The sequence below is a fragment of the Sitophilus oryzae genome, unplaced genomic scaffold, assembly GCF_002938485.1.
Source record: "Sitophilus oryzae breed Bouriz unplaced genomic scaffold, Soryzae_2.0 scaffold_227_pilon_pilon, whole genome shotgun sequence".
In the NCBI taxonomy this organism is placed as follows: Eukaryota; Metazoa; Arthropoda; class Insecta; order Coleoptera; family Curculionidae; genus Sitophilus; species Sitophilus oryzae.
The window spans coordinates 2,180,684-2,205,883 of record NW_022146782.1 but is presented as its reverse complement, the minus strand read 5'-3'; the positions used below and the strand labels follow the sequence as shown (position 1 = coordinate 2,205,883).

Here is a 25,200-nt window from a genome sequence, read left to right as displayed (position 1 = left end):
AATAATCACTTATGCAATGACATCTAAATTTTACTAAAGCCTTTAGAACAAACAGAAAGTCTTAAATCATTAATAAAGAAAAATATTAGAGAAAATCCAAAAACAATTAAAATACTTTAAGCATGAATAGTTTAGAATTTCCTAACTTGAGAATTTATTTGAGACAATCTTTAGATAGAGAACTTACTAAAACAATTAAAAAGACCACTGGATAATATAAGATCTACACGGAGTAAATTCGACCGTCTAATTTAAAAGTCAGTACCGAACTAATTTTGAAGATGAAAATACTGATGCTGGTACTATCTCGGAAAGGCGTTACTACATCTTCGGCACGCAAGACCTGTTTGAGGAACCTTCGAATACCCATCCAAATGCATATTTTGCACCTTTTTAATTGGCCTAAGGGCTCCTTCCCCGAAAGATCCCTAGACTTCTTTCACCCTTGTTTCTGGTCCTTCTCCCGAGAGGGCATCAGCATGTCCTATTTATTATTTATTGTAATTTCCAAACCCTTCCGTGTAAATCTTACTCTTTTACCCATTTGCTGAATAACATCCATAATCTACCTTAACTAATGCAAATGATACCGAATCATAGGATTACCTTAAAAAAAACCGCCTAGAAATGAAATCTTTATTTCTTCATTCATTTGTCTATTTCTATTTAACTCTAGGAACGGAAAAAAAGATAATCCTATTTCTATCATTTTCAGACATTCATCTCGTGAACATTTGCATTCTGATTTTAAAACATATATTTAATACTTTTAATTTTCAATTTAAAACCTCTAGCGAGGGGATGATTTAATTTTACTTATTTCGTTAAGCATGCCTATGTGCTTTTTCTGCGTTGTTTATTTTGAGATATCCCTAGGGTACACACAACTGGTACCACTCTGTCAAATAGAGTCTTGATAATAAGGGATGAATGTTTGTTCTACCTTACCCTCGTTTATGTGACTTTAAATTATTTAGAAGATTGTATTTTTGCTTAGTTAGTTTCTCAGGATATATGCGTACTTTTAGAGAGTTTATGTGTCTTGAATATCATTAGATTATTTGCTTAGGCCTTTTAAAATTCGTTTGCCTATGTCAACTGATAACTTCGTAAACTGAAATGGTTCCATCTTAGAATAACAAACCAAAAGATAAAATTTTACCAAGCTTGATATTATTCTATTACAATGCTTTACTACTTCCAATCGTTCGTACAGAAAAGAAATATTTACGTACAAGAAATAGTTCTGAAACCCACGAAAATTCATCTGGTTTCGACAGTAAGAAACAAAAACTCTGTCAATAGCCTCATCATTGCCTATTTTAATGATATTTTAATTGCCATTTAAACAAATTGTACCGATCCACTTTCTTCATTCGACCATTTTTTCTCTCCTGCTGTTACGTATCAGACATCGCCTCTGCTCGCCATGGTTCTTCCACCAGACGGTGCAGAAGAAAGGTTCCTTGGTCTTTACCGGCACCTCGGGCACCACTTTGCTTATAGTACCACCAGTACTGCCGTAACTAGATCGCGCACAGCAGGCGGCAGCCAATATTTGACAGCAGGAAATTTTAGATCTCGTCTCGCGATCGATATCGAATCGATTCGATCGATAATAGTCTCAAGGTCGTTCGAATGACAGCTTGTTCTGACAGTTCGTGTGTTGTCGTGTTCTAACGTGATTTAGGGGGTTGGGGGAAGGTTTTTACGTTGTGTTGGTAGAACTGAATGTGTGAGGAGGCTAATGAATAAAGTGAGGTTGTAATATTTGACAGAAAGGGATGGACGGAGTGCAGAGGAAGAATAGGAGGAGGTACAGCAGTAATTCGTGTCTTTTGAGGTATCTATATTGGTTATATTTATTTCGTTTATTGAATTTTTTTATGTGTTGGTTCGTATTATTGTATTGTTCTTATGCATTCTTTTTAGGCAAATTGTAACTCATTTATTTTTCAAAATCTGAATAATTATTACTTTAATAATTATTGCACTTATTTCAGACTCACCCTGTATATACAGGGTGAGTCTGTAATAAGTACAAATACTTTTAGGGGTAGTATAGTTCAACCTCAGAAACACGTCTATGAGTTTATTTTCGTGGAAAAAAAAAAGAAAATTTGGATTTTTTTTAGTTTTTAGTTAAAAAAACATAATTTGTTGATAATATGGCAACATAGGTAGTAGATTAAATTAAAAAAAAAGAAAACCCGGAAAAGATCCAATCCACTCAAAATTTAAGCAAAAAATATATCTTTTTTTTTTTCATTTTCAAAGTGAAATAACTCGGTTATACTTATTTGAAAAACGGTAAAGAGGAAATATGTCTCTTTTATCGAGCACTTATTTAAGACTCACACTGTATATAGTATTTAAAAAAGAATTTCTGTTTACTTTTGTATATAATGTATTTATATAACTAATATTTATCTATTTTAATGGTTCAAAATATTTTTCATGTATGCCTTTATAGAGTAAAAAAATCATCGGTACTGACGCACTTATTTTATAATGACGCTTGCTTGAAAAAGATGTTAAGAAAGAAATGGTTCTGTCAATTATCGGACTAGTTTCTTCCATTGGTGGCACATCATTGTAACTTATTACAGCAGAGAAAAAAGCTTAAATGGTACGTCAAGTGTCTTCTTTTCTTCTCGGATTTCGTAATTGCTTTACGCTTGATTCTGTTATTTATGGACTGAGATATAATTTATTTGCGGTTAAATATTTACAACACTCTAGAGAAAGTATGAGGATTATAAATAAAAAAGAGTGTAAGAAATCGTAAAATAATTTTTAAGTTTTTTTTTTGTGTGAAACGTTTATCACATTTTCTAAATCGGTATAATTTTTTAATATAACTCTAGAGAAAACAACAGTAAAGCTCTTCAGAGAAGCTGATCAATATACCGTGCTGGCAACTGTTACTCTTGGGTCGGTATTTACATGTGTGGAAGTAAATCGCATAGGGATCTTACTAAGTCGGAGTGAGAGAAATGCGACGGTGTGCTGTTGCGGCGTTGCCGGTACGCCTTTCCCTATCAAGTAAAGTAAAATCACGATCGCAAACCGCTTATTTTTAAAAGACTTTTTTTTCGAAAAGATAACTAGATAAAATCATTAGAAATGTTTCTGAGCATCTGAAATGGAATTATAAAGATATCTTTAAGGTGTCATTTTTTTATAAACGAGAAAACGTCAGTAATTGCGATAATTTAAAAAATCAACTTTTTGACACATAATACGCCATAACTGAAGAAACACTTTAGATATTGAAACGTTTTTTTTTATTTTGAAGATAGGATCTTTTACAATATGTTTACATAAGAAAAAATCGATAAGTTTGTTTTTTTCCATTCAAAAATGGTAAACAACCCATCTATTTACTTTTAGGGCGTAGCAATTTTCAGCAGTTCGTGTAATTTTTTTTTGATAAAAATTTTCACTTACTGTCTACGAAGAAAATGCAGCAGAAATATTAAGAAAGTTTGTGAAAAAACTACAATCAATTATTTCTAATAGATTTCGAGATATCGGTTTTTGAATTCAGAGTTCTAATAGCCCGACCACTGTCAAAAACCAACTCAATTCCACTTATTTTTACTAAAAATGCAAGTGTTTCTAGGTTGCACTTAAAAATTTTCAAGCTATAGGGAAAATTACAACGACTCGTTAATAAATAAACAAATTAAGTATCACGAGACGTAATTAAATCGTGAAGCTGAAAGCATGATGTACACCTTTCCCTAGAACTTTAAGTACTGACAGAGGTACTGACACAAAATATACACCATACAGAAGCGACAAAGAGATTTGCTTCAAAATTTTTAGGAGGGGGTAATGCTGGTTAACTGTCAAACGTGACGTCAAAGAATTATACACCAAAAAAAAATTCACGACCGCAGGTATAATTATTTCTAGATATTATGCATAAAAGACTAAAAAATATATTTCATAATTATTTATTTATTTTTAATTCTAAATAAAAACACTGATTTAAATCCCTCTAGTTTTTAAAAATTAAATAAACCTGCCTTTCATCATTTTCTATTAAAATCTAACAATTTTCTTTCGGTGTGAAATGCTGTTCAAGGCGCACGAATGTCAAACGTGACGTCACGCAATTAGTTCCCATTTGACCAATGCTATTCAAAGCTCTTTGTCGCTTCTGTATGGTGTATATTCTGTGGTACTGATTGGGTCGACCGGTCAACTGCGACAAATCTGCTATATCCCCTTCCACGTCTCTTAAGGCGAGTTCTCACTTGTCAGTTTCGCTGACGCAGTCTGACTGATTCATTATCAATGAAAAATAAAAATCAACGATTGTATTCACACGTTTCATGTTTTGCTACATTCAGTATTCAGTTGGTCCAAACATTTTAACGTGGTGATTTCGCAGACATGAAAATGGTTAAAACAAAATTGAAACCAGGTGTTCGCAAAGTTTGTTTACAATTAGCAAACGAATTACAGAATATTCTGGTGAATCAGAAAAGAAGAAAACGTTTTTTTTTAAAGCAGATACGTCTACAAGAAACCGTTGACGTTCTATTTTAACAGAACGTCAACGGTTTCTTGTAGACGTATCTGCTTAAAAAAAAAGCGTGTTCTCATAATAGTTTGAATTTAAATATTTTAAAGAGTTTTTTTTTCTTTATTCTTTGAATTTTTTTTGGTTCCGACGATAGACTTTCCGAAACGTTAAGCATTTTTTTCTTTGTTAAGCCAATTTGTATAACTGTAAACATAACTTCTGACAAGCAGTGTCCGTTTAGGTTTAACGCCAGAAGTGTTTACAAAAAATAACTATTTTATTTTGTAGATTTTCTTGCAGTGCAGTGGCGAAATACCCATAAAGGATTTTTTTGGAGATATACATTAAAATAATTAATTAACTTTAACTTGTAAACTGAACAAATCATGAAAATGTAGTTCTCATGCTTCAGTTTCTATTCATTATTCGATAATGATCAGTCAAAAATGAAAAAAGTAGAACTGGCTTTCACTTTAACTGAAAGTACGAATTTACTGATCATTTAACATGAAAATGTGTTCTGACGTTCATTATTTGTTCAGCATCACTGAATCAGTCAGACTGCGTCAGCGAAACTGACAAGTGAGAACCCGCCTTTAGCAATGTGCACAGTTTCTCGATTCATTTCATACGTTTGGCAACGTGTTAACTGTTCTCTCTTTGTTCAGTACATTATAAACGCATTGTACTCGTCTTACATACGCAAATCTCGAATCAAGACTAACCTTTGCCAGCCCTTAGTATGCTCAGACAGTTAGGCGGAACTTAAGAGATCGACACTATGTCTGGATGAACTTGGAACTTGGACAGAAAGGAACATAATTAAATTATTTTGGGTGCCAAGCTAAAGCGGTATTCAAGGCAATGAAAATGCCGACAAACTAGTCAAGTAAAGATCATTAAAATCCTACCCTGATCCAGAGTCAGTACTGGGAATACTCATATGTATAGGCATAGGCCGCCCGGGGCGCCGGAAACGAGGGGCGCCACAACAGCAACTCAAATATTTAAAAACAGTAATCTAAACAAATAGTAACGAATATCCAATTCAATAATTAATCGGACCTGTCAATTTCCACATTAACACATTAGCTATTACCACACCACATAGGGAAGAATATCTGACTAAACATTATAAACACTATACTATATCCTAGATGTATCCTATTAATAGTTTACTGAAATTATTCTCAAAAAAATCCTTAGCACGAAAGCTTTGGGATAGTTTTGATTTCTTCTATTCTATATGTTTTTTGAGTGCTCTATCCGAAACTGGGATTTGCGAGTTCATTTTTGTGGAAGAATATTAAACAAAATTAAATAAAAAAATATAAATCGGATTTGTTCATTGGCATTTTATAACTCAAAAGCTAACAACTTTTTGTAAATAATCCTTCTTTCTATAATTCTCGTTTTTATAAATTTCTAAACAAACTGTTTTGGGTCAAGAGCCAGCAAAATTAACAGTTTTAGACTGACCGCTCAAAATTGCACTTTTCTACTATCCACACCCTTTATTTGTTATTATTAATGCCTGATATGCCCTAAAGTTATATGGGGAAATATTCATTCGCAAGAAGCTGAAGAGGATCCTGATATCCTGATTATCAAAAAAAAACTTATAAGTTCCCTCATTAATTAAATTAATTTATTAATAGTAGTGGGAAAGATATCAATCTTTTGGTGGTTTTAATACACTGAAAATGGTAACACTGAATACACTGAAAATGGTAGCAAAATCGTAGAATTTTCTCATTAGAGGAATCATACAAAGAAATGCATCTCAAAGTGATCGGCTGATCCTCATTTTGCAGCCGACAAAACTGTCTGATCATAATACTGATCTTTTTCATAAAAAAGAAAGGAAATTTTTCTTAAATTCTTAATAATAAAATATAATAAAAAATAATGCAACTGCTTGCAATTATTAAATACTGTTATGTTTTCAAATATTACTTATCTTATAGCAGAACGAGACTGGCGAAGTTGGAATTCTATTTCTTATGCTCTATATACCGAGTGCGTCTCAGAAGTTTATCCCCCTATAATTTGTTTATTTTTAACACAGCCCTGGCACTATAGATTAAAATTTAAAATACGATTTTTTTAAGCAAAAATGTCAAAAGTTGTTATATGATATGCCATTCTACTCAGAATGTCATTTTCTTTTGGAATAAAGTAGAAATATACCGAGGGTGCATTTAAAAATCAAAAGTTTTAGTAATTTCAGGAAGTGACTAAAAACCATTGAATACGTCAATCAAACCTAATATATACTAACATACCAAAACTCGTTTTGTTATCTAAAAAAAATAAAAAATTTATAGGAGTGAGTCACTTTCGAGACCGGTGTAGAAAAACCAACAATCGCACACTAAGATTAAACGAAGAGAAGAATTTTGAAGTATCATTAAGTGAAAATTTATTGTTAAAGTAGCATAAATATGCTTAGTTTGTAGTTGTATAGGACTGAAGGAAAAAGAGAGTTATAATAACTGTTAAGGAGGGTAGGGGGGCGCCAGATAGGGTACTCGCCCAGTCTCAATATTTTCCTTCCGCCGGCCCTGGCTGGTTCCATTCTCTTCTTCTCTGCCTTATCCATCTGACAACGTCGTTTGTTTGGCACTTTTCGTCGTTTGTTTGTCTACATTTCTCTGTCTGTCCCTCAATGTGTATCCAGTTATCATTCTTAAGGTCTTCATTTCAGTAGTTCGTAGGATTCTCTTTGTTACTGATGTTACAGCTCTGGTTTCCGCACCATATGTCATCACTGGTCGTATGCAGGTTTTGTATATTCTTGACTTACACTCTGTACTCAAATGTTTGTTTTTCCATATGGGATATTTAAGATGTCCTGATATTGCGGCAGCTTTATTGGCTTGTTACCTTACTTCTTCTTCCAGGAATCCTGAGCTTGTAATTTTGCATCCGAGGTATTAAAAAATTTGAAAGTGTCAAATTATCAACGTTTCTTCCCCCTTCCATTTCCCTCACTCGGTTTTTCTTATTTGTCGCCTCATTTAATTAAGCAAGATATTCTTGTAATATTTTTATTAAATACTTGTCTAACATCAACAAAAATAAACAAGAAGATTAACAATAATAATCGAAGATTTTAATACGTTTATTTGTTGAAGGTAAAAATGCTAGACTTGTTTGGCTTAAAACCTACATTCTGGCGTTTTAAAAAAGCGACGAGTTTGTGATATTTTGATATTTCAGTCTTTTCCCTTAATTCTAGCATTGTCCATATCATGCTGTACGTAGCCCAAAGAGTAGATGGCTGTTTCTGCCTTGCCATGTCGCTAAAATATGCCATCAAGACTGTCTCCGAAGCAATATTCTTAGCATTTCTTTCGGCACACCATTTTTCGTATACTTTCAATGCTATTTCATATCGCCCCCTACCTTTCTCTGGAAGTAAACTAGCTTCTGCTCTTTTTGCAGCTTCTGTAAGTTCTGGGGGAGTACCAATATTAAAGTAGTCTTCATTATCAGAATCTTTTCGACAACATTCTGGTTTTCTATGTTATATAAATTCGAAAAAGCGAACGAGAAATTCATTCAATTCAACTGTCACTTAGTTGTTTGTTTTGCTGTTGAAGGTTTGCGACAAAACCATGCCATAACAACCACTGGTGCCGGTCACTACCCAAGTAGCATCTATCTGACTTCGAACTCAATCTGACCTGAAGCGACGTCAGACTTTGTGCAAATTTAGGTCGGGTGCTGGTGATACGACCTGTGACGTCGCTTTCCTATTAAAAGCGACGTCGTTGGATCTGAGTCGGTAAATCCAACGATCTGTCGACGTACAAAATAACAACGTACCATTTTTATTCATTTCCCAACATCGTTCCCACGTTGGATTGCACGACGTACATATACTTGAACTAGCCCGACGTCTACCCGTTGTCCGAATAGGATACGTCTCACTGATAATCCCTAAAGTAACGTCCAATTATATTTTGTTGTAGTTTATGTTCATATTTATAACCTAATTTACGTATCTCTATTTACGTCCGTAAATACAACCCATTAAGTAGCATTGCGACCTAATGAACATCATGAACATAACCTAATAAAAAGTTTTTGTAAACAAACTTAATTTTTTTATTATGCCTAAAAAACATTAAAAAGGCATTTAGACATTCATCTACATTTTACAGAAAGAGGTCGAGGCTTTTGCAAAATAATAATAGTAGTAGTGATGTCTTGCCTCCACCCGTAAATGCTTTTTATCCGGAAGAGATGCTGCATTACACTGGCGCATCTTAATTTCATTTTTTAGCTTAGGAAACCAGCAGACCCCATCCTCCTCTGACATGTGAGGTTAGGCTTAAAAAAGTGGCTGCCCATTTTTTTTAAGGAGAAAACAAAAACTAAAATATAGTTGCACAAATCCACAAATCACTGATAAACAAAGTGAGGTTACGTGGCGTACGTTGGAATTATATACGTCATAATACGATTGCCGGTCTTCCGGTTTGATGACTTCGGTCGTGTGAGACGACTAATGTTGGAGACCCGGTCGGAATTGGTATATTGGTAGTTCATATTAAGTCGGACTCAGAAATCCGCCATTCTTAACACGTATCCGATTGTCAGCCATTTTAAAATCGTTTTTTGTTTTTAAAATTTATATTAACATTTCGATTTCTAGTAGAATAATATCGATAAGGTTGAGTTTGGGGGGAACCACAGTACAGTTTTATGATTAAACCAGCTAGAAAATAAAAAAAAAATTGTGAGTTACTTTTTTATAGATATTTTTATTTCATAAATCTACCTAATTTTGAAAGCGCTCGTTGTTTTCCGGAGTATTTTAATCAAATATATCAAGAAAGTGACTTCCGTTGACAAAACTGATGTCTGGATTAATGATTCAGAATTACTATAATACGAAATTAGATAGGCACTTATAGTTATATTCGAGGAGTGATTATGAATCCATTTGTAATTAGGTAGTTTGGTTAGGTTTTTATGTATTCTTGGTAGCGAATATGAAACCAAAAATAACGTAAGTGCTTAGCGACGAATTTTAAGTAACTAAAATCCAACGTAATATGACGTTGGTAATTGGTAGAATTACATTCCCTATTAGGTCAGATACCGACGTCGAGGCGACCCGAATCTGTATTCCCCATTTAGGTGCAAATAAGGGTCGTCAGGCGGTCGAACCGACGTTGGTACCCGACGTCGGGTTTATTGAACGCGACGTATACCCGACGTTAGATAACGTCCAAATGCTACTTGGATATAGATATGGAAATGCCAAAACAGAAAACGATAAATTTTCGCGTATTTATTTATTTTTTCAAAATAAAATACTGGTCCCTATTTTTTAATTAATGATGTGGTCGTATACAAACCTCGGAGGAAAGTTGTCTCGAGATATAGTTAATCTCTCGAGAGTAATAAAACACTTCCTCCGGTATGTAATATACTATTATCTTATGGTAAGAACAATCGAATGTTACAATTTAACTATGAATGAACTACCTAAGTATATTAAATGGGTTGTGTTGTTTTGCTAGCTTGTCGACTACGATTTTCGTCACTTTCTATCTACCAAACCAAACCAAACCAAACGTTTCGAGTCGCTGAAACAACCCGACCATGCTCAAGGTTGTCTGGTGTGTGGATTTTTTTAGCAACATGTTCCGATACCGATTCGATAATTATCATTGGCCGGCCGTATTAGCGTTGGTAATGAGTTCAAAACAATTGAACGGCCAGAGGGTGGTGGTAGTTGTCGGGTAAACGCCAATCGGTGAACGTTTACAGTGGTAAAGGTGTTTTTTTTTTCTCAAATTTCGTGTTGGATAATTTCTGTGAACATTGGAACATGAAAAATCTGTTAAAACGAATGAAGAAATGTAGTAAAACCGAAAATGTTTTACCAGAGTAAGTCCAAAAGTAACACATAAAACATTTATTCTCAGGATTGTTTTTGCAGCAAAAGAAAAAGAATGGCTCTTATGTTAACTCTACTGATTTTATTATTATTAAGTATTTTACAAACTTGCAATGATTAAAGAAGCCGTCTGTTTTAACTAGTCCGGAAAAGTAGCAGAATAAGCGTTCGGCATTTAACGTTTTATGTAAATCTGGCTAGGTATTTTTACACAAATGAAGAAGGAAATTAAAAATAAAGGATTATACGACAAATTACCTATAACAGATGCGAAAGAAAGCGACTGCATCGGAAACCGCTCGGCAAACCCCACACGCCTATTGAGTGGTGTAAATACACCAGTCGTTTAGTCCGGAAACCTATGCTGTGTCGTATTCGCTTGCTGGAATGAGATAGTGCGTGGTTATATGTTTCTTTTTAAAAACGGGCGTAGGATTTTGTTGAACTTTTTGAACTGTTATTTCTAAGTTTTGGTAATTTGTATATCTTATTTAAAATGGGATACAAATGTGTTTATTTATAAGGAAAAAAAAGATATTTATAGTATAAAAAATTAATTTATTTAACAAAATTTAATTAAAAATGTGACAAAATAGTACCTTTCTATTGGTTCTATCGGACTTTTTTCGATTATATAAATCTTTATTTGTAAACTTTAATACATCAAATATTTTCAATCTAATAAATCATTTAATGATGTAAATAAGAGGAAATTTCTCACATGGGTGATCAAATTCTATAGTTTTCATTATATTGAGTGTATATATTTCCTCTGAGAAATGTTTTCAACTCAAAATGCCTTTAATTATGTTTGACTACATCAATTAAAAGGGTCTTCAAATACATCAATAATATTTGTCTAAAATTTGCAAAAGAATCCGAATCTCTGGATAACTCGAAATTATTTATCCATTTAAAAGCCTTTGATCATGAAAGTGGAAAAATTTGTTCATTTTATTTACTGGAAATGGAAAAATTATTTAAATTAAATTTTGATGAGTTTTGTGCACTGAAGAAAATATTCAGAGGCTGTTTGATATAATGAATACTATAGAATTTGACCACCCATGTGAGAAATTTCCTCTTATTTACATCATTAAATTATTTATTAGATTGAAAATATTTTATGCATTAAAGTTTACAAAAAATAAAGATTTATATAGTCGAAAAAAGTCCGAGAGATAAATAGAAAAGTAACTATTTTGTCACATCTTTAATTAAATTTTGTTAAATAAATTAATTTTTTATACTATAAATATCTTTTTTTTCCTAATCTCCTACGAACTGATATAATATGACGAGCAATCTATTAAATTACTGTAAGATTATATGCCTCGATAACACATAGGTGCAGATTATTTTCACCCAAACAAATAATAACCCAAACTATACACTGATGCGGATTGTCTATGAACTCTTTCAGAAGGTCATAGAAACCTGAACGCGTAATTCGGTGTTCTTTCGCATCTGTTGTAGTTAATTTGTGATTATACTATATCAGTATTGTAGCACATTTTTAGACAAATTCTTTATTTTTAAGATTTTGAATGTCAAATGTCAACAAAATATTCCTCATTTCGTTTGGACTAAATTTTCTCGAAAATAAAGACATAATTTAAAATTCCGTTACAATACGGAAATAGATTGAACTTTTGTAATTACAGTGATATATAATTTATATGGTTTTGTAACAAATTGCTCGCTGTTTTATGGCAAATTCTGAAGCTCTGCAAACCTTAATCAAGCCTTAATCAAAGCCGTATGTTTGGAATTTTGAGTGTGGCTTAACACGACAGGATCGGTCTAACTCTTAGGTAGATTTCTGAAATATAATACAGGGTGTCATTGAAATGGTGTAACAAAAATCGGGGGGTGATAGTATTCCTAAAAATTGGAAAAAAAAATCCTATAAGTATATGGCGGAAAATGTTTATTAAGGGAGTTAGGGGCACTGAAAGGGTGAATTTAAAAAACGGTTGATTTGAAATTGTAGGCTTATAAAACGAGATAAAGCTTCGAAAAAAAATCCTCTGCCATAAATTTTGACCTTAAATCAAATGGTGTTACTGAAAAATTATTTGGAAAAGCGGAAAGGGTAGTTTTTGCAAGGGTAGTTTTAACTTTTTTGAGGTTATTTTCTTTGCAACGTGGATTCATTTTTTGAAAACCACATACTTTTTCATACAAAAAAGGTACTCTTGTTGCACATCGCCTAGAGCGATGGTTTTCGAGAAAATTGAAAGCAAAGATATTGCTCTGATGGGTTGCTAACTTGTTAATCAACATAAACTTATGAAAGTTATGGCGCACGGTGGGGTATTAGCATGAAAAAGGTGATCGAAATTCGAAAAAGCAAATGTGTTTAAGATTTCCCAAAAAAAGATAAATGATAAGTTAAATCATCTCTGCCATGAATGCCGTTGCTATGGGTGTGTTTAGTTGCATTCATTTATTTCAACGAAACGTCAAAGTTGTTACTTCTCACAGATAAGAGGTAAATGGCTAAATTTTATGTTTAAAATTATAAATTGTTGTTGTTCTTGTGCTCTTTTTACGTTGATATTATTGTTTTGATTGAAAATGGCTCAGCAAGCTGCAGGTATGTATTCTACAAAAACGTATTACTTATTTTGATATTCTCTATACTAACGATTTTTTTTGCAACTAAAAGTTAGGCGTTCAGAAAATTTGATTAAATTTGTGACATTTTTATTATACTTAGAGATTTAGTTGCGCATTTCGAAGAATTCAGCATATTGTCTATTTACGTTGTACTTAGTAAACATTGGGCTTTCATACAGTAAAATAAAATACTGCGACTTTTTGCGATTTTGCTGATAAAATGAGAAAAACATTCTTGGTTTCCTCTAATTTGCCAATCAGTGATATACTAATGCGAGGTGTAAACCGCGATGGTGCATTGTTGTGTACAAAGCGATCGCATTAGTGCCATTAGCAGTATAGCACAATTTGGCATTAGTAGCGACTTTAGTGGTATGGGCATTGCTCGCGGATCAGTCGTAGCATTAGTAGTAGTAGTTGCGATATTACTACTGGCACTGACCGTGGAAACACTGGAACAGTGATTTTTCTTTCTTTTTTAAAATCGACGAATTATCCTTTATTTTGTTCATATTATTTCCTCTTTAATTGAAAATAGCAATACTTTATATAAGGTCTACATAAAAAAATTTCGATCAACTATCAGTGTCAAATACCCCACTGTGTGGCGGTTCAAAAATAACCAAGTAGTTATTAAATAATTAATTGGAAAATCAAAATTTCATGATTTTTAAAACATCTTATTGCTTTAAAAACGAAATAAACTTTTTTGGTTTTAAACAAATTTGGTTTACTCAGTGCCGATTAATACTGAAGAGCAACTACGGCAACGCATTATTGACCGTTCCAATCAAATTCGGACAACACCAAGGATATTCCACAGGGTACCTACGCAGATCGTGGATAAGAAGATCAGATGTCTACATTGAAATGAATGGTAGTCACTTTAAACATTTACTATGAATGAATTAAGGAATGCATTATTTTAATAAGGAATTTTGGTAATTGGATTATTTCGTTTTTAAAGCAATAAGATGTTTTAAAAATCATGAAATTTTGATTTTTCAATTAATTATTTGATAACTACTTGGTTACTTTTGAACCGCCATAACTTTCATAAGTTTATGTTGATTATAACCAGTTAGCAACCCATCAGAGCAAACATTTGTGTTCAATTTTCTCGAAAACCATCGCTCTGGGCGATGTGCAACAAGAGTATCTTTTTTGTAGCAAAAAGTATGTAGTTCTCAAAAAATGGACCCACGTTACAAAAAGAATAACCTCAAAAATGTTATTCATGAAACAACCCCCTACCCTTACAAAAACTACCCTTTCCGCTTTTCCAAATAATTTGTCAGTATCACCATTTGATTTAGGGTCAAAATTTATGGCAAAAGATTTTTTTTTCGAAATTTTATCTCGTTTTTTAAGCCTACAATTTTAAAACAACCGCTTTTTAAATTCACCCTTTCAGTGCCCCTAACTCTTTTAATATGCAACTTTTTTTTACTATTTTTAGGAGTATTATCACCCTCCGACTTTTTTTTATACCATTTCAATGACACCTTGTATATATTTCCTTCGGCCCCACACCCGCTTAACCCAGTAAGTACAGTGTAATAGTTAAGGCATTTATTATAAAACTTTGCATAAACCTTAAGTTTCCATGCAGCATTCACATGCATAATAATTTTTCTACGCTCCTAATTTCGATAAATTTGGGGTTCTGGGGTAAAAAATGTCATCCTCGGACATATTAAATCTTTTATTATTATTATTAGCTCTATAAGGCCACAAAGAGAAATAAACAATGCATCAGTATTCCCTTTCAAAAAATTGAAGAAATTCCAGTTTTGAATCTGAAACAAATGATTTTGCTTAATACTCTCATTAAATGCCCGTATCGGTCTATCTAAACATCCTGTATATTACGTAAACGCAGATATTGATAATTGGTAAGAAATTACCGTCACCGCTCGAGCTTCCTGCTTTGCAGCAGGAACGATTTGTTTTTGATATGTCTTCTATACGCTTCAAGTTTATGTAATTTAATAGTTTTATGCAGTTATTTGTAAAGATATGCTTCTAGTTTGTTACGAATTTTATTTCATATGTTTGCAGTCATCTAGAAACCATCTAAATGTCAAAATTAAAAGCGCTATTATATTAGAATGTGACATTTTCGTTTAACGATGTTTAAATTTTATGGTTCAGTGCAGAGCTGCAAGTTCACAGAAAACTTTAGTCTTTTTTTATTTAAATCATTTTAATGACTTAAGTCATTTGATTTTGAGTTATTTTTCGAAAGCTGACTTAAGACTTCAAATCTAAGTCTTTTTGAAAATGATTTGTCATTTAAATCTTAAGAAAAACTAGAAAAGATTCAGTGGTTCTCAACATTTTAGCAAAAATTCATTTTTTTTGGAAATTTTCAAAGTAAAATAACTTGGTTATTATATGTTAATAAAAAGTTGATAGGCAGTTCTTTTATTTTCAAAGTAAAGGAATTTTTCCAATTTTGATCCGTGGTTATTTCCCATATCCGCCACCTGGGGATACTATCGGGCCACCGCGTCCGATGGGGGTTTGGAGCTCTCCACACGGATTTTCTCAAAAACGGACTACGGAAACACGGAATTTCTCAAAAACTGCGACTTTGACTGATTTTGATGTTATTACAAATTTTGTTGCAAATATTATTCCTAATTTTAAATTAAAAACCGCGTTTCGCTAGCTACTGTAATTTTGGAGTTACGATTTTTTAAAAAAAAATTTTTTCGTGAAAAAAACCCCATAGCCATGTTTCTGGTGTTGAATTATACTACCAGCTAAAATACTTGCACTTATTTCTGGGACACCCTGTATATTGCGTTACTTATTACTTGTTACCCATTAATATGCTCTTATATCAGTTATTACATTAAAATTCCATAATGCTTATTTATATAACGTTTTCCTAACATTATCCAACAAATATTCGCACTTTTTTCCATCGCACATTTAATTATCTACGTTTTACAATATCAATGGTAAACAAGTTCTATTTTTATTAAGCTCGATGGCGGCGCGAGTTTTAATTCCCCATTCAAGAAAAAATACAACAATATATAATTGGCGTTTTTTATTGCCTTTCTCTACGGCTAAACGATAGTTATAAAACATGAAACGTACAGAACAAATGCTAATTTTGTTTAATTAATTTGTTTCCATTCGATAATATTGCGCTCGGCGTTAGGACTTTTTTCGTTCGGTACTATGATAATGTTGTCGTTATTTCTATAGTTTACAATAAACAGGAAATCAATGAATTTGCTATGAATTCTAACCGTGAACGGTCAATTCAATCTGATTAAGCATTTTATGGGGTTCTGTTACAATTATTCGTTATGATCTAGAGTTATTGTGTTGATTTTAATGTTATTTGTTCCATACAAAATGAAATTGTTTGTTGGTAAATATTTGGTAATGGGTCGTCCATAAAGTACCTGAGATATTTTTGAAGACTTTTCAAATCGCTTGATTTTCATGCATCCGTTGTCCGACGATACGATTAGGGAACGCAATCCCGCACCAAAATCTCAATCCCGCAAATCCGCGGGATTAAAGCAATCTCGCGAATCCGCAAAATTGCGGGACTGTAAACAATAGTCATACATTTGGTCCTAAATGGTACAAAAGGCATCGTACATTTTGCATAGGCCCAGAATATATTGATATAGCGTGTATCTTGCTAGCTGTTCAGAAATTTGGACCGATGTATACAGGGTGTTCAAAAAATATATTTAATATTAAATAAACTTAAATTTTATTATAATTTATCTACTTATTTTATAAATAAAAATATTATTCTGACGTTGAAGTTTTTTTTAACTTGTGTTAGTTATCTGCTTTTAGATACACACTATATCAATATTTTTTTTGCATATGTACAAAGCTTTTTGAACCATTTAGGACAATACGTATGACTAAAAATGCGTATTTTTCGAAAAAACGTCGTATTTTTCTTAAAATAAAAAAAAATTAAAAAACCGATCAAATTTTTTTTCTAATTTCAATAGAGATTAGTCGTACTTGGTAAAAATTTCGATTTTTTAAAAATTGTAAATTTGCGGTAAAAAAGTTTCTTAACCAAATTTTCACACTCTTATAAAACACCCTGTATACGAGAATTCGCTAAATATATTTTCGAAAACCACATAGCATCTTAATCACAATAGGTGCATCTAAAACCTGGTCCAAACCGTATCCCAAAATCTTTTTTAGTTCAAGAGATATTCAACTTTAAATTTACCCTAAAATTTTGCTTGTCCCGATAATTATGTCCGGCAGTTTATTTGACGAAATTGTTCACAAGTACTAGTTAAACGCTTTTCTTCACTTACGCACATGCGCCAGAAAGAAATCTAATAACTAACCTGTTTGTTTCACTTATTTTTAATGGCCAAGCCGTAAGGGGAATCCCCCGGGTTCCGAGCGTCGACGCATCATCGGCCCGAAACGAAGCGGTTTAACCTTGATCGAGATCGATTCGGTTACCCAGTAGTAATGTGTTGATCCCGCGGATCCCGCACGGTACATCCCGCAACTTTGATCCCGCGGGATCCAGCATTTGCAGGATTGCATTCCCTAGATACGATGATACGATATTATTTTTTTTTGGTTAAATTTAAAGACTTCGATTGGTTAGAAAATTACGCAGTTTTTAAATTTATTTCATTTTCATGCCTCCGTTCATCGGATATACGATATGCTTGTGAATGGTGTCATTTTATATTTTCATTTCCATAACGATTTCGCTGTTTTACTTATAGTCTAAGAGCGTTTTCGAGAGAGAATTTTAAGAAAGTTGGTTCTTTAATATTTTGCGATGCTCTTCTGCACAGAGAGTAGACTGTCTGGCTGCCGGTAGACGCTGCGTTCACTACTGCGCCTCATATCTGTATTCAACATCTGTCCACTACTGCGCATTACAAATTCGCCCTGTATTTCAGGAGCCAAGGAGCCTAGGACAAACCTGTGTGTAGCATATTTAGTTTCAAAAAAAAGTCGCAATGCAATGTGAAAATCGCATCATGGTATCTCTTCTCATAAACCAGAAATCCTATAAAATACACGAAAATGGGATACCCTGTACAGATGTCATGCGCAGTAGTGAACCGCAGTAGTCAAGGAGTCAGTAGTCAGTAGTCAGTCGCTCACAGAAGAGCAAAAGATATATTAAAGAACCAGCTGTAATCAATTTTTAGGGTTCCGTACCCAAAGGGTAAAAACGGGAACCCTATTACTAAGACTTCGCTGTCCGTCCGTCCGTCTGTCACAAACGTCTATCTTATGAACCGTTATAGCTAGACAGTTGAAATTTTTACAGATAATGTATCTATGTTGCCGCTATAAGAACAAATTCTAAAAACAGAATTAAATAAATGTTTATAAATAAAAAAGTACTTTCACTAAACATTATCTTTTATGTAAGAATTTTACGTAGAATCTTTCAAGTCCTCGGTGGCCGCGTGGTTAAAGCGTTAGGGACTTTACGCTGCTATGACATTGGAGCCCTAGTAAGGCAGGTTCGAATCCTAATCAAGGCGACTTTTTTTAATTGTTTTTTTTATTTTTACGTATTTTTACATATTTATTTTTACTTTTTACATATTTATTATTGATTAATACAATTTTTAGTAATATGTTTCTTCATTTTTTTTTAAATTACTTATACGCGCATTCAAAATTTCAGCAAAATCGGAAAAAAAAGTTTATAATAATATAGTATCTAATGTTGTATAGATAATGAATGGTACGGAACCCTTTTTTAAATGTACTTTCCACTTTTCAACACCATAAGGAAAAAACTTTTTATGAAACACCCTGTGTAAATAATTTATAAACAAAAAGAACATAATAACTAAACATTTGCGTATTTAAATCACGATTACCAGCGGAACAAAAAGCAAACCCAAATAATGTATTTAAATATTTGGAGAAAGTGTTTTTCCTGCAAAGTTTATGGCCCACCAAAATCTTTATCAAGATTTTTACGTACTCTACTATATCTTCCTTTCTTTGCACTGTCGAAATACCGAAACAAGTGGAATCAAGAAAGTAGAACGCTATATAAAGCAAACGGTATAAAATTTCAAAAAATAAAATAAAAACTGAGAATCATAACGAGCGTAATTTGTGTGTGATGCGCCTCTTCTTGCACTAATTGGCTAGCCAAGTGCCTACCTCCTCACGCATCAGCGGCTAATTTCTTCGTAAAACAGAATATATTATTTAGAAGAAATTTATTTTTATAATTTTGCTATAAGGAAGTAACGTCTTATGCGTTACGTAATCAAATTCTAAAGAAAAAGAAACGGTTAACAGAGTAGCAGGTTTTTACTCCATCTATCACCCCTATTAATCCAAGAAAATAGGCCTTAAATACGAAGTTGATACTTGAAAAATCTAAAAAGGAATTGTCAAAGATTTTTTTAAATTTACCCCTGTAATTTGTATTACTTTTCTCCTTTTTTTTTTAATTTTTATAAAAATTATGTATCATTTACGTGGAAAAACGTTGAAAAAAATAAAATTGATTAGGTATTATGGAATTTCTTTTACAAGTAAGTAATGGTTATTTAAACTATTTATATCACGCCGATGAATTGCTCGTATTTAGAGAATTTCGTTTTTCCCCTTACCCTTTACGGATTACTTACTTACTCCGTATTTACAAAACGGATCGACGCCGGGTCGAACTGGCCATACTATACAGGGTTGTTCACCACATACGACACGGAGTATTGTAGCTAAACGATGAGATTTTTACAAATTGTAAGTTTGGGGTTCGTTGAAGGACTATTAGAGCTACAATTTAAAAATATTTTTACAAGATACAGAGTGTCCCAAATAAATAAAAAATATCAAAGTTGTATTTTTTTTAAATGGAACACCTGTATATTATTACATTTTAGTTTCTACGATTAAAATAAAGGTAAATTTGATTAAGACCTGTTATACTTATTTCCAAATAGACATTTTTCAAATAATGTCAATTTAGTGTAATATTTCACTAAAAATTTTAAGGCTTCATTTCTCTAAAGTTCTCCAAATAAGTATGGAATATTTTATATTATTACTTTTATGAAAACATCAGTTAGTTACTTTTTATAAAAATAATCTGCCTTCTACAGAAAATAGGTAGGTAGTGTTAAAATATTCAAAGCTTGAGGTAGCATATAACTTGTTCAAGATCATCGGAAAACCTTGTATACCACGAAATATATGCACAGGAAATAGCAATATAAACTAAATTTTCCATTGCAAACACTTACCTACCATTGTCTTAGTAAAAGCCTTGGTAAATGCTCTTGGAATTATAAACTACACTGGCTTGGGTCCAAAAATATGGAATATTTTTTTCTATTATATTATAGCATTTTTAATGGGAATCTCTTTAAACTATAGAAGGTGAGGATTTTCTTAAAATTTAGAAATGTCTTTCAAGTCTTCATATAAAAATATAATATGTCTTCTATTTAATATAGAAAAAAAAACTAAATAGCTTTTTGAGAGTACGTAAGTAAAACTTGTCGATATAGCTCAGTTTATTTTACTCTTTCTCTTTACATAGGGCATTGTCTTTGGGGTAAAAGGGTCATTCCTTTAATATGCACAGTTCTTCAATAAAATATTGGATATTCTGAACAAGATGGATTTAATAATAAATTCTCCACGTATCTAAGGGGCAATTGTGACCTAAAAAGATTTACATCAGGCTGATTATATTTTCAAATGTCAATGTTGTCAATGACATTTCATTTTTTTGATAAATAGCTTGATTTATAACCAACAGAGACTTTAATTTTGATAACTTATTATTATATTGATTTCTGACTCAAATCCACATTTATTTAGAATAATTTATTAACAAGTGTAAGCAGTAGCCATAACTATATCCTCACTAGAGTAACAGAAGGCTTTGGCCTTTGGTCTTTTGAGGCATATTTAATGCACTTCTTGCCGGAAACTAATAGTGTGAAATTAATTAATTTTAGCTGTCAACCATTTTTTACGAAGCTCGTCATTTTTTTTTTGAATATAAAAGGACAGAAACCTTATCGTTTTGCTATAATTCCCGTAATAATTTGGAACAGAGCATATAAAAGGCATTTGCAGGTTTAAAATAAAATGTTAATACCTACCCTCCATACCTATCTTTTGATTATTAGGGTAACCATTATAAAGAACTATGCAGACTGGCGGCTTGAAGGCTTTTTACTCATTTGGTATAATATCTTGATAAATACTTAAAGTTCTTGCCTTCAAATAATTAATAATAGAGGGCGTCCGATTTAAACAAAGTTTGAAGTTCCCTATGTGGAAATGTCTGGTTTGAATTTTTAGTACACTCTGTATAAGGTAGTATTATTTTATTATTGCAACACAATAACTGATCAATAAATAAACTTCAGTAAATATTTAGTATTAAACACAACAAACTAGAGATAATTAATTATTTCTGGTATGCAATCGGAACGAGAAACCACTACAGGCTTTTCAGGTTAAAGGTAAACAATTTAATAATGCGCTGCCTTCGCCGCCATATTTGCCTTGCCCATATCATGTTGATTGGCCTTGAGTTGAGGTGGTGCTGGTCAAATCAAATCGCAATGTTGCCAGTTGTTGGCTGGCGCACGAGCACGGTTCTTGGGCGTATTTTTCATACGTCATCAATTGGCGCTTTAAAATTATTTCAAATTAAAGCAATTATGAGGGCCTATAAAAAAATTATTTAATGTTCATGGATTTATTCTTATTATAAATATATTGCTTTAGTCTTCTATTTCAGATTTTGTCCTTGAATTGGGTATTTTATTTTTTGTGAAAGATTTTTAGTTCCCTGATTTCTATACAGGGTGAATCTTAAATAAGTGCAAATATCTTCAGGGCTGGTAAATCTCGATAAAAGAAACATAATATTTTCTCTTTACCGTTTTTGTTGCAGTTGCGCCCCCTAGCGGTCGTTCTACAAACTTGAAAATAATTTCCAGCAATTTCCCATAGCCTCTTTAGTTATAAATATTTTTTTCCGCAGCCGCTACGGCTAATACTTTCCGAGATACAGCCGAGAGCTATTTTTAGTGGCACACCCTGTACTTTCAATGAAGAAAGAACTTGTAAACTGCTTGGGATTGATTATATTTTATTCTTTAATTCATACCTGATCGATATTTTCAATCAATTTTTTTCTTTATGAATTTCAAAGTAGGCTATGCAATACTATTGGTACAAAGAAAGATTTGCACGCATTACATAAGTGAAATATGCATATTTAATACTTTAATTTAGATAATAAAACATTCAGAATAAATAAAACAGAGTACACGTATCTATAATTACTTTCGGAATGGTAAAAGTGCCATGTAATTTCTCATAAATCAGAGACTGTTGTATATTTTTTCTTGTTTGTTATGTTGTATTATTTCTAGAGTTGGGTTTTTAATTAACACAATCTATTATTTGAGAAAATAATGTGCAACATTTTTTTTTAAAAAAAATAATTACAGTACTAATAAGCGCAAACGTATTTTAGATTATTATTTGTATTATATTATATTATACAGGTGAATGGTTGGATATTAAACTCACATGTAAGTCTCTAAATCCTAGAAAACTGATAATAAATTAGTCAGAATAATTTCGTATACAAGGAGAGCAAAAATAAATTAATTTGCTAAAAATAAAATGATCTAATTTTCCAAAATACGAATAAAAGAAATTATATTATTATAAGTGACAGGTACATACTAAAAAAAATTGGCGCCGGGAGGCACGTTTAAGCCGCCCATACTAAAATATGTTAATAAAAAGTTGGTAGGCAGTTCTTTTAGTTTCAAAGTAAAGAAATTTTTCCAATTTTTTTTTCGACTTTGACTGATTTTGATGTTATTACAAATTTTGTTGCAAATATTATTCCTAATGTTAAATTGAAAACCGCGTTTGGCTAGCTATTGTAATTTTGGAGTTACGATTTTTTTTAATTTTTAACCTCCTCCCTTACCCCCTTACCACCCCCCCACCCCCTCCAAAAACTAATGGCCAGACTCTCGGGTGCCACAGTATTTTTGTGCCAAATTTGGTTAAAATCGGTTTAGCGATTTTTGAGTTATTGTGTTACAGACGGACTGACAGACAGACAGACAGACACAATGAAAATATTTTGTATTTAGGTCATTTATGACCCAAATTTTTAGTGAAATTAAAAAAATCGGTTTTTGCCGATCTTAATACTAACTGTTACCACCTGTTACTACCATGAAAACTACCACCTAAGAAGAAAAACCCGCTTGTCTATTATGAAAGACTTTCAGAAGATTTTAGTATTAGACAAGAATATAAAAGTTTTATTTGGAGCTAAAGTCGTTCCTACATTTAAAAATTACTCCTTAAGCTGCGAGAAATAATGAATTCTCCGTAATACTTTCTTCTATACTAAGTGTGGATTGCATCGACTTACTATAATCGTAACTGGAGATTTTGACAATCAATAACCAGCCGTGGCGGTTTCACCAGCGAACGCCGAGCTCATGATCTACCAAAGTATAAAGATATGCTTTGCCATAGGTAGGAGGAGAGAGGGGCCCCACGTTTTTATTTTAGTCTAATATGCCTAAAAGCTATTCTGCCTAGTACTAAAATATTTCTGAACTAGAAGTTCAAAATACCTAATTGTTATTATTATTTTCTAGTTTTCAGTGCACATAAGATAAAACCGTTTAACTTAAAAGTTTTTTTACCGATTTTTTATTTTATTTTATCTCATCTTTTTTTATTCTTATGTTCTGTCTGTCAATTAACTTTTGGTTTTACTTTTTGTTTGATTTTTTTATTTTCCGAGTTTTTTTACCGATTTTTTATTTTTTAGTTTTTAGTATTTAACGGAAATCCCTACCGAATATTCCTCAGTCTATTTAATTCATTTAGTGCATCATTATTACATGGTTTTTTACCTGATAATTTATTACAATCTAATTCCTCAATACATAGCCCTTCCAGAGACTTGACTCGACTTAGAGCCACGTATGCTTGCCCTTCCTCAAACAATTTTGAGCCCAAATACACTACTGCATGGTCGACTGTGCTGCCCTGCATTTTATGGACGGTGGATGCCCATGACAAAATTAAAGGGTAACATCCTTCTTTCAGCCGTACCATAATTGAATTTTGCTGGAAACTGTATGGCTTTCGAGTGTATAACGTGTATGCCGTCTCTGCCAAAGTCAATCAAACTGATGGTACATCTGTTTCGTACATTTGAGGTTCGACGGAACTGAGGCCAAACAATTTCTGTAATGTGGCCTATAGCACCATTACCAATCCTTTTGTAACGTCAATGTTGGACCGCAACATTTTCACAAAAAAATTCATTACCTATTTTTTTTATCTGTCCTTCTAACATCACAATCTTGGACACAACTGTTCTGGACACGACTACTCATGCCCTCACCTAATACGCCATTTTGTAACGACGTCCATCTTGGATTTTAAATTTTGTCATTATCACAGTATTCTACTAGTGTAGCCCTTTCATTTGATACCCATATTGAGGGGGTTGTGGAAAAATATGAAATCCGCCATGTTGTACCGGCGGCCATCTTAGATTTACAATGTTATTGATATTACTATATTGTATTGTCATCGGAACTAAAGGTGTGTACCAAATTTCAGATCAATCTGACAACAGGAAGGTACTAAATTTCAATTTCTAATTTTGACCCAAATAAACAAACAAATAAATAAATACCATACGGGTCGAGCTAAATAAAACTTTTTTTTGGCGATCTTAATAGCCTACCATACCTGTTAGTATGGTCGGCTAAAAATATTTAAAGATTTCTTTATTTATTTTTTTAATTTCTGTTATTTTTTGCAGTGCCAATACCCAGATGGACAATGACGTCACACCGGTATACCTGGCTGCCCAAGAAGGCCATTTAGATGTCCTCAAGTTTCTGGTACTGGAAGCAGGTGGTTCCCTCTATGTGCGTGCTAAAGATGGTATGGCACCCATTCACGCCGCTAGTCAGATGGGTTGTCTAAATTGCGTCAAGTGGATGGTACTATTTTTTTTTATTATTTTTAATGCCTTGGTTTTACTTAGTGATGAGCAAATGGAAGACCGAGACTGAAAAAATCCAGT

The 25,200-nt window shown here is 32.7% G+C and overlaps 1 protein-coding gene across 1 annotated transcript in view; it reads left to right on the top strand.

Moving 5' to 3' along the window:
* Positions 1-25,200, top strand: part of LOC115884263 — a 113,600-nt gene that overhangs the window by 36,577 nt on the left and 51,823 nt on the right. The window contains exon 4 of the mRNA XM_030902776.1: positions 24,934-25,117. Within this exon, the coding sequence (XP_030758636.1) occupies positions 24,934-25,117 (184 nt within the window). The remainder of the gene's footprint in view (positions 1-24,933; positions 25,118-25,200) is intronic.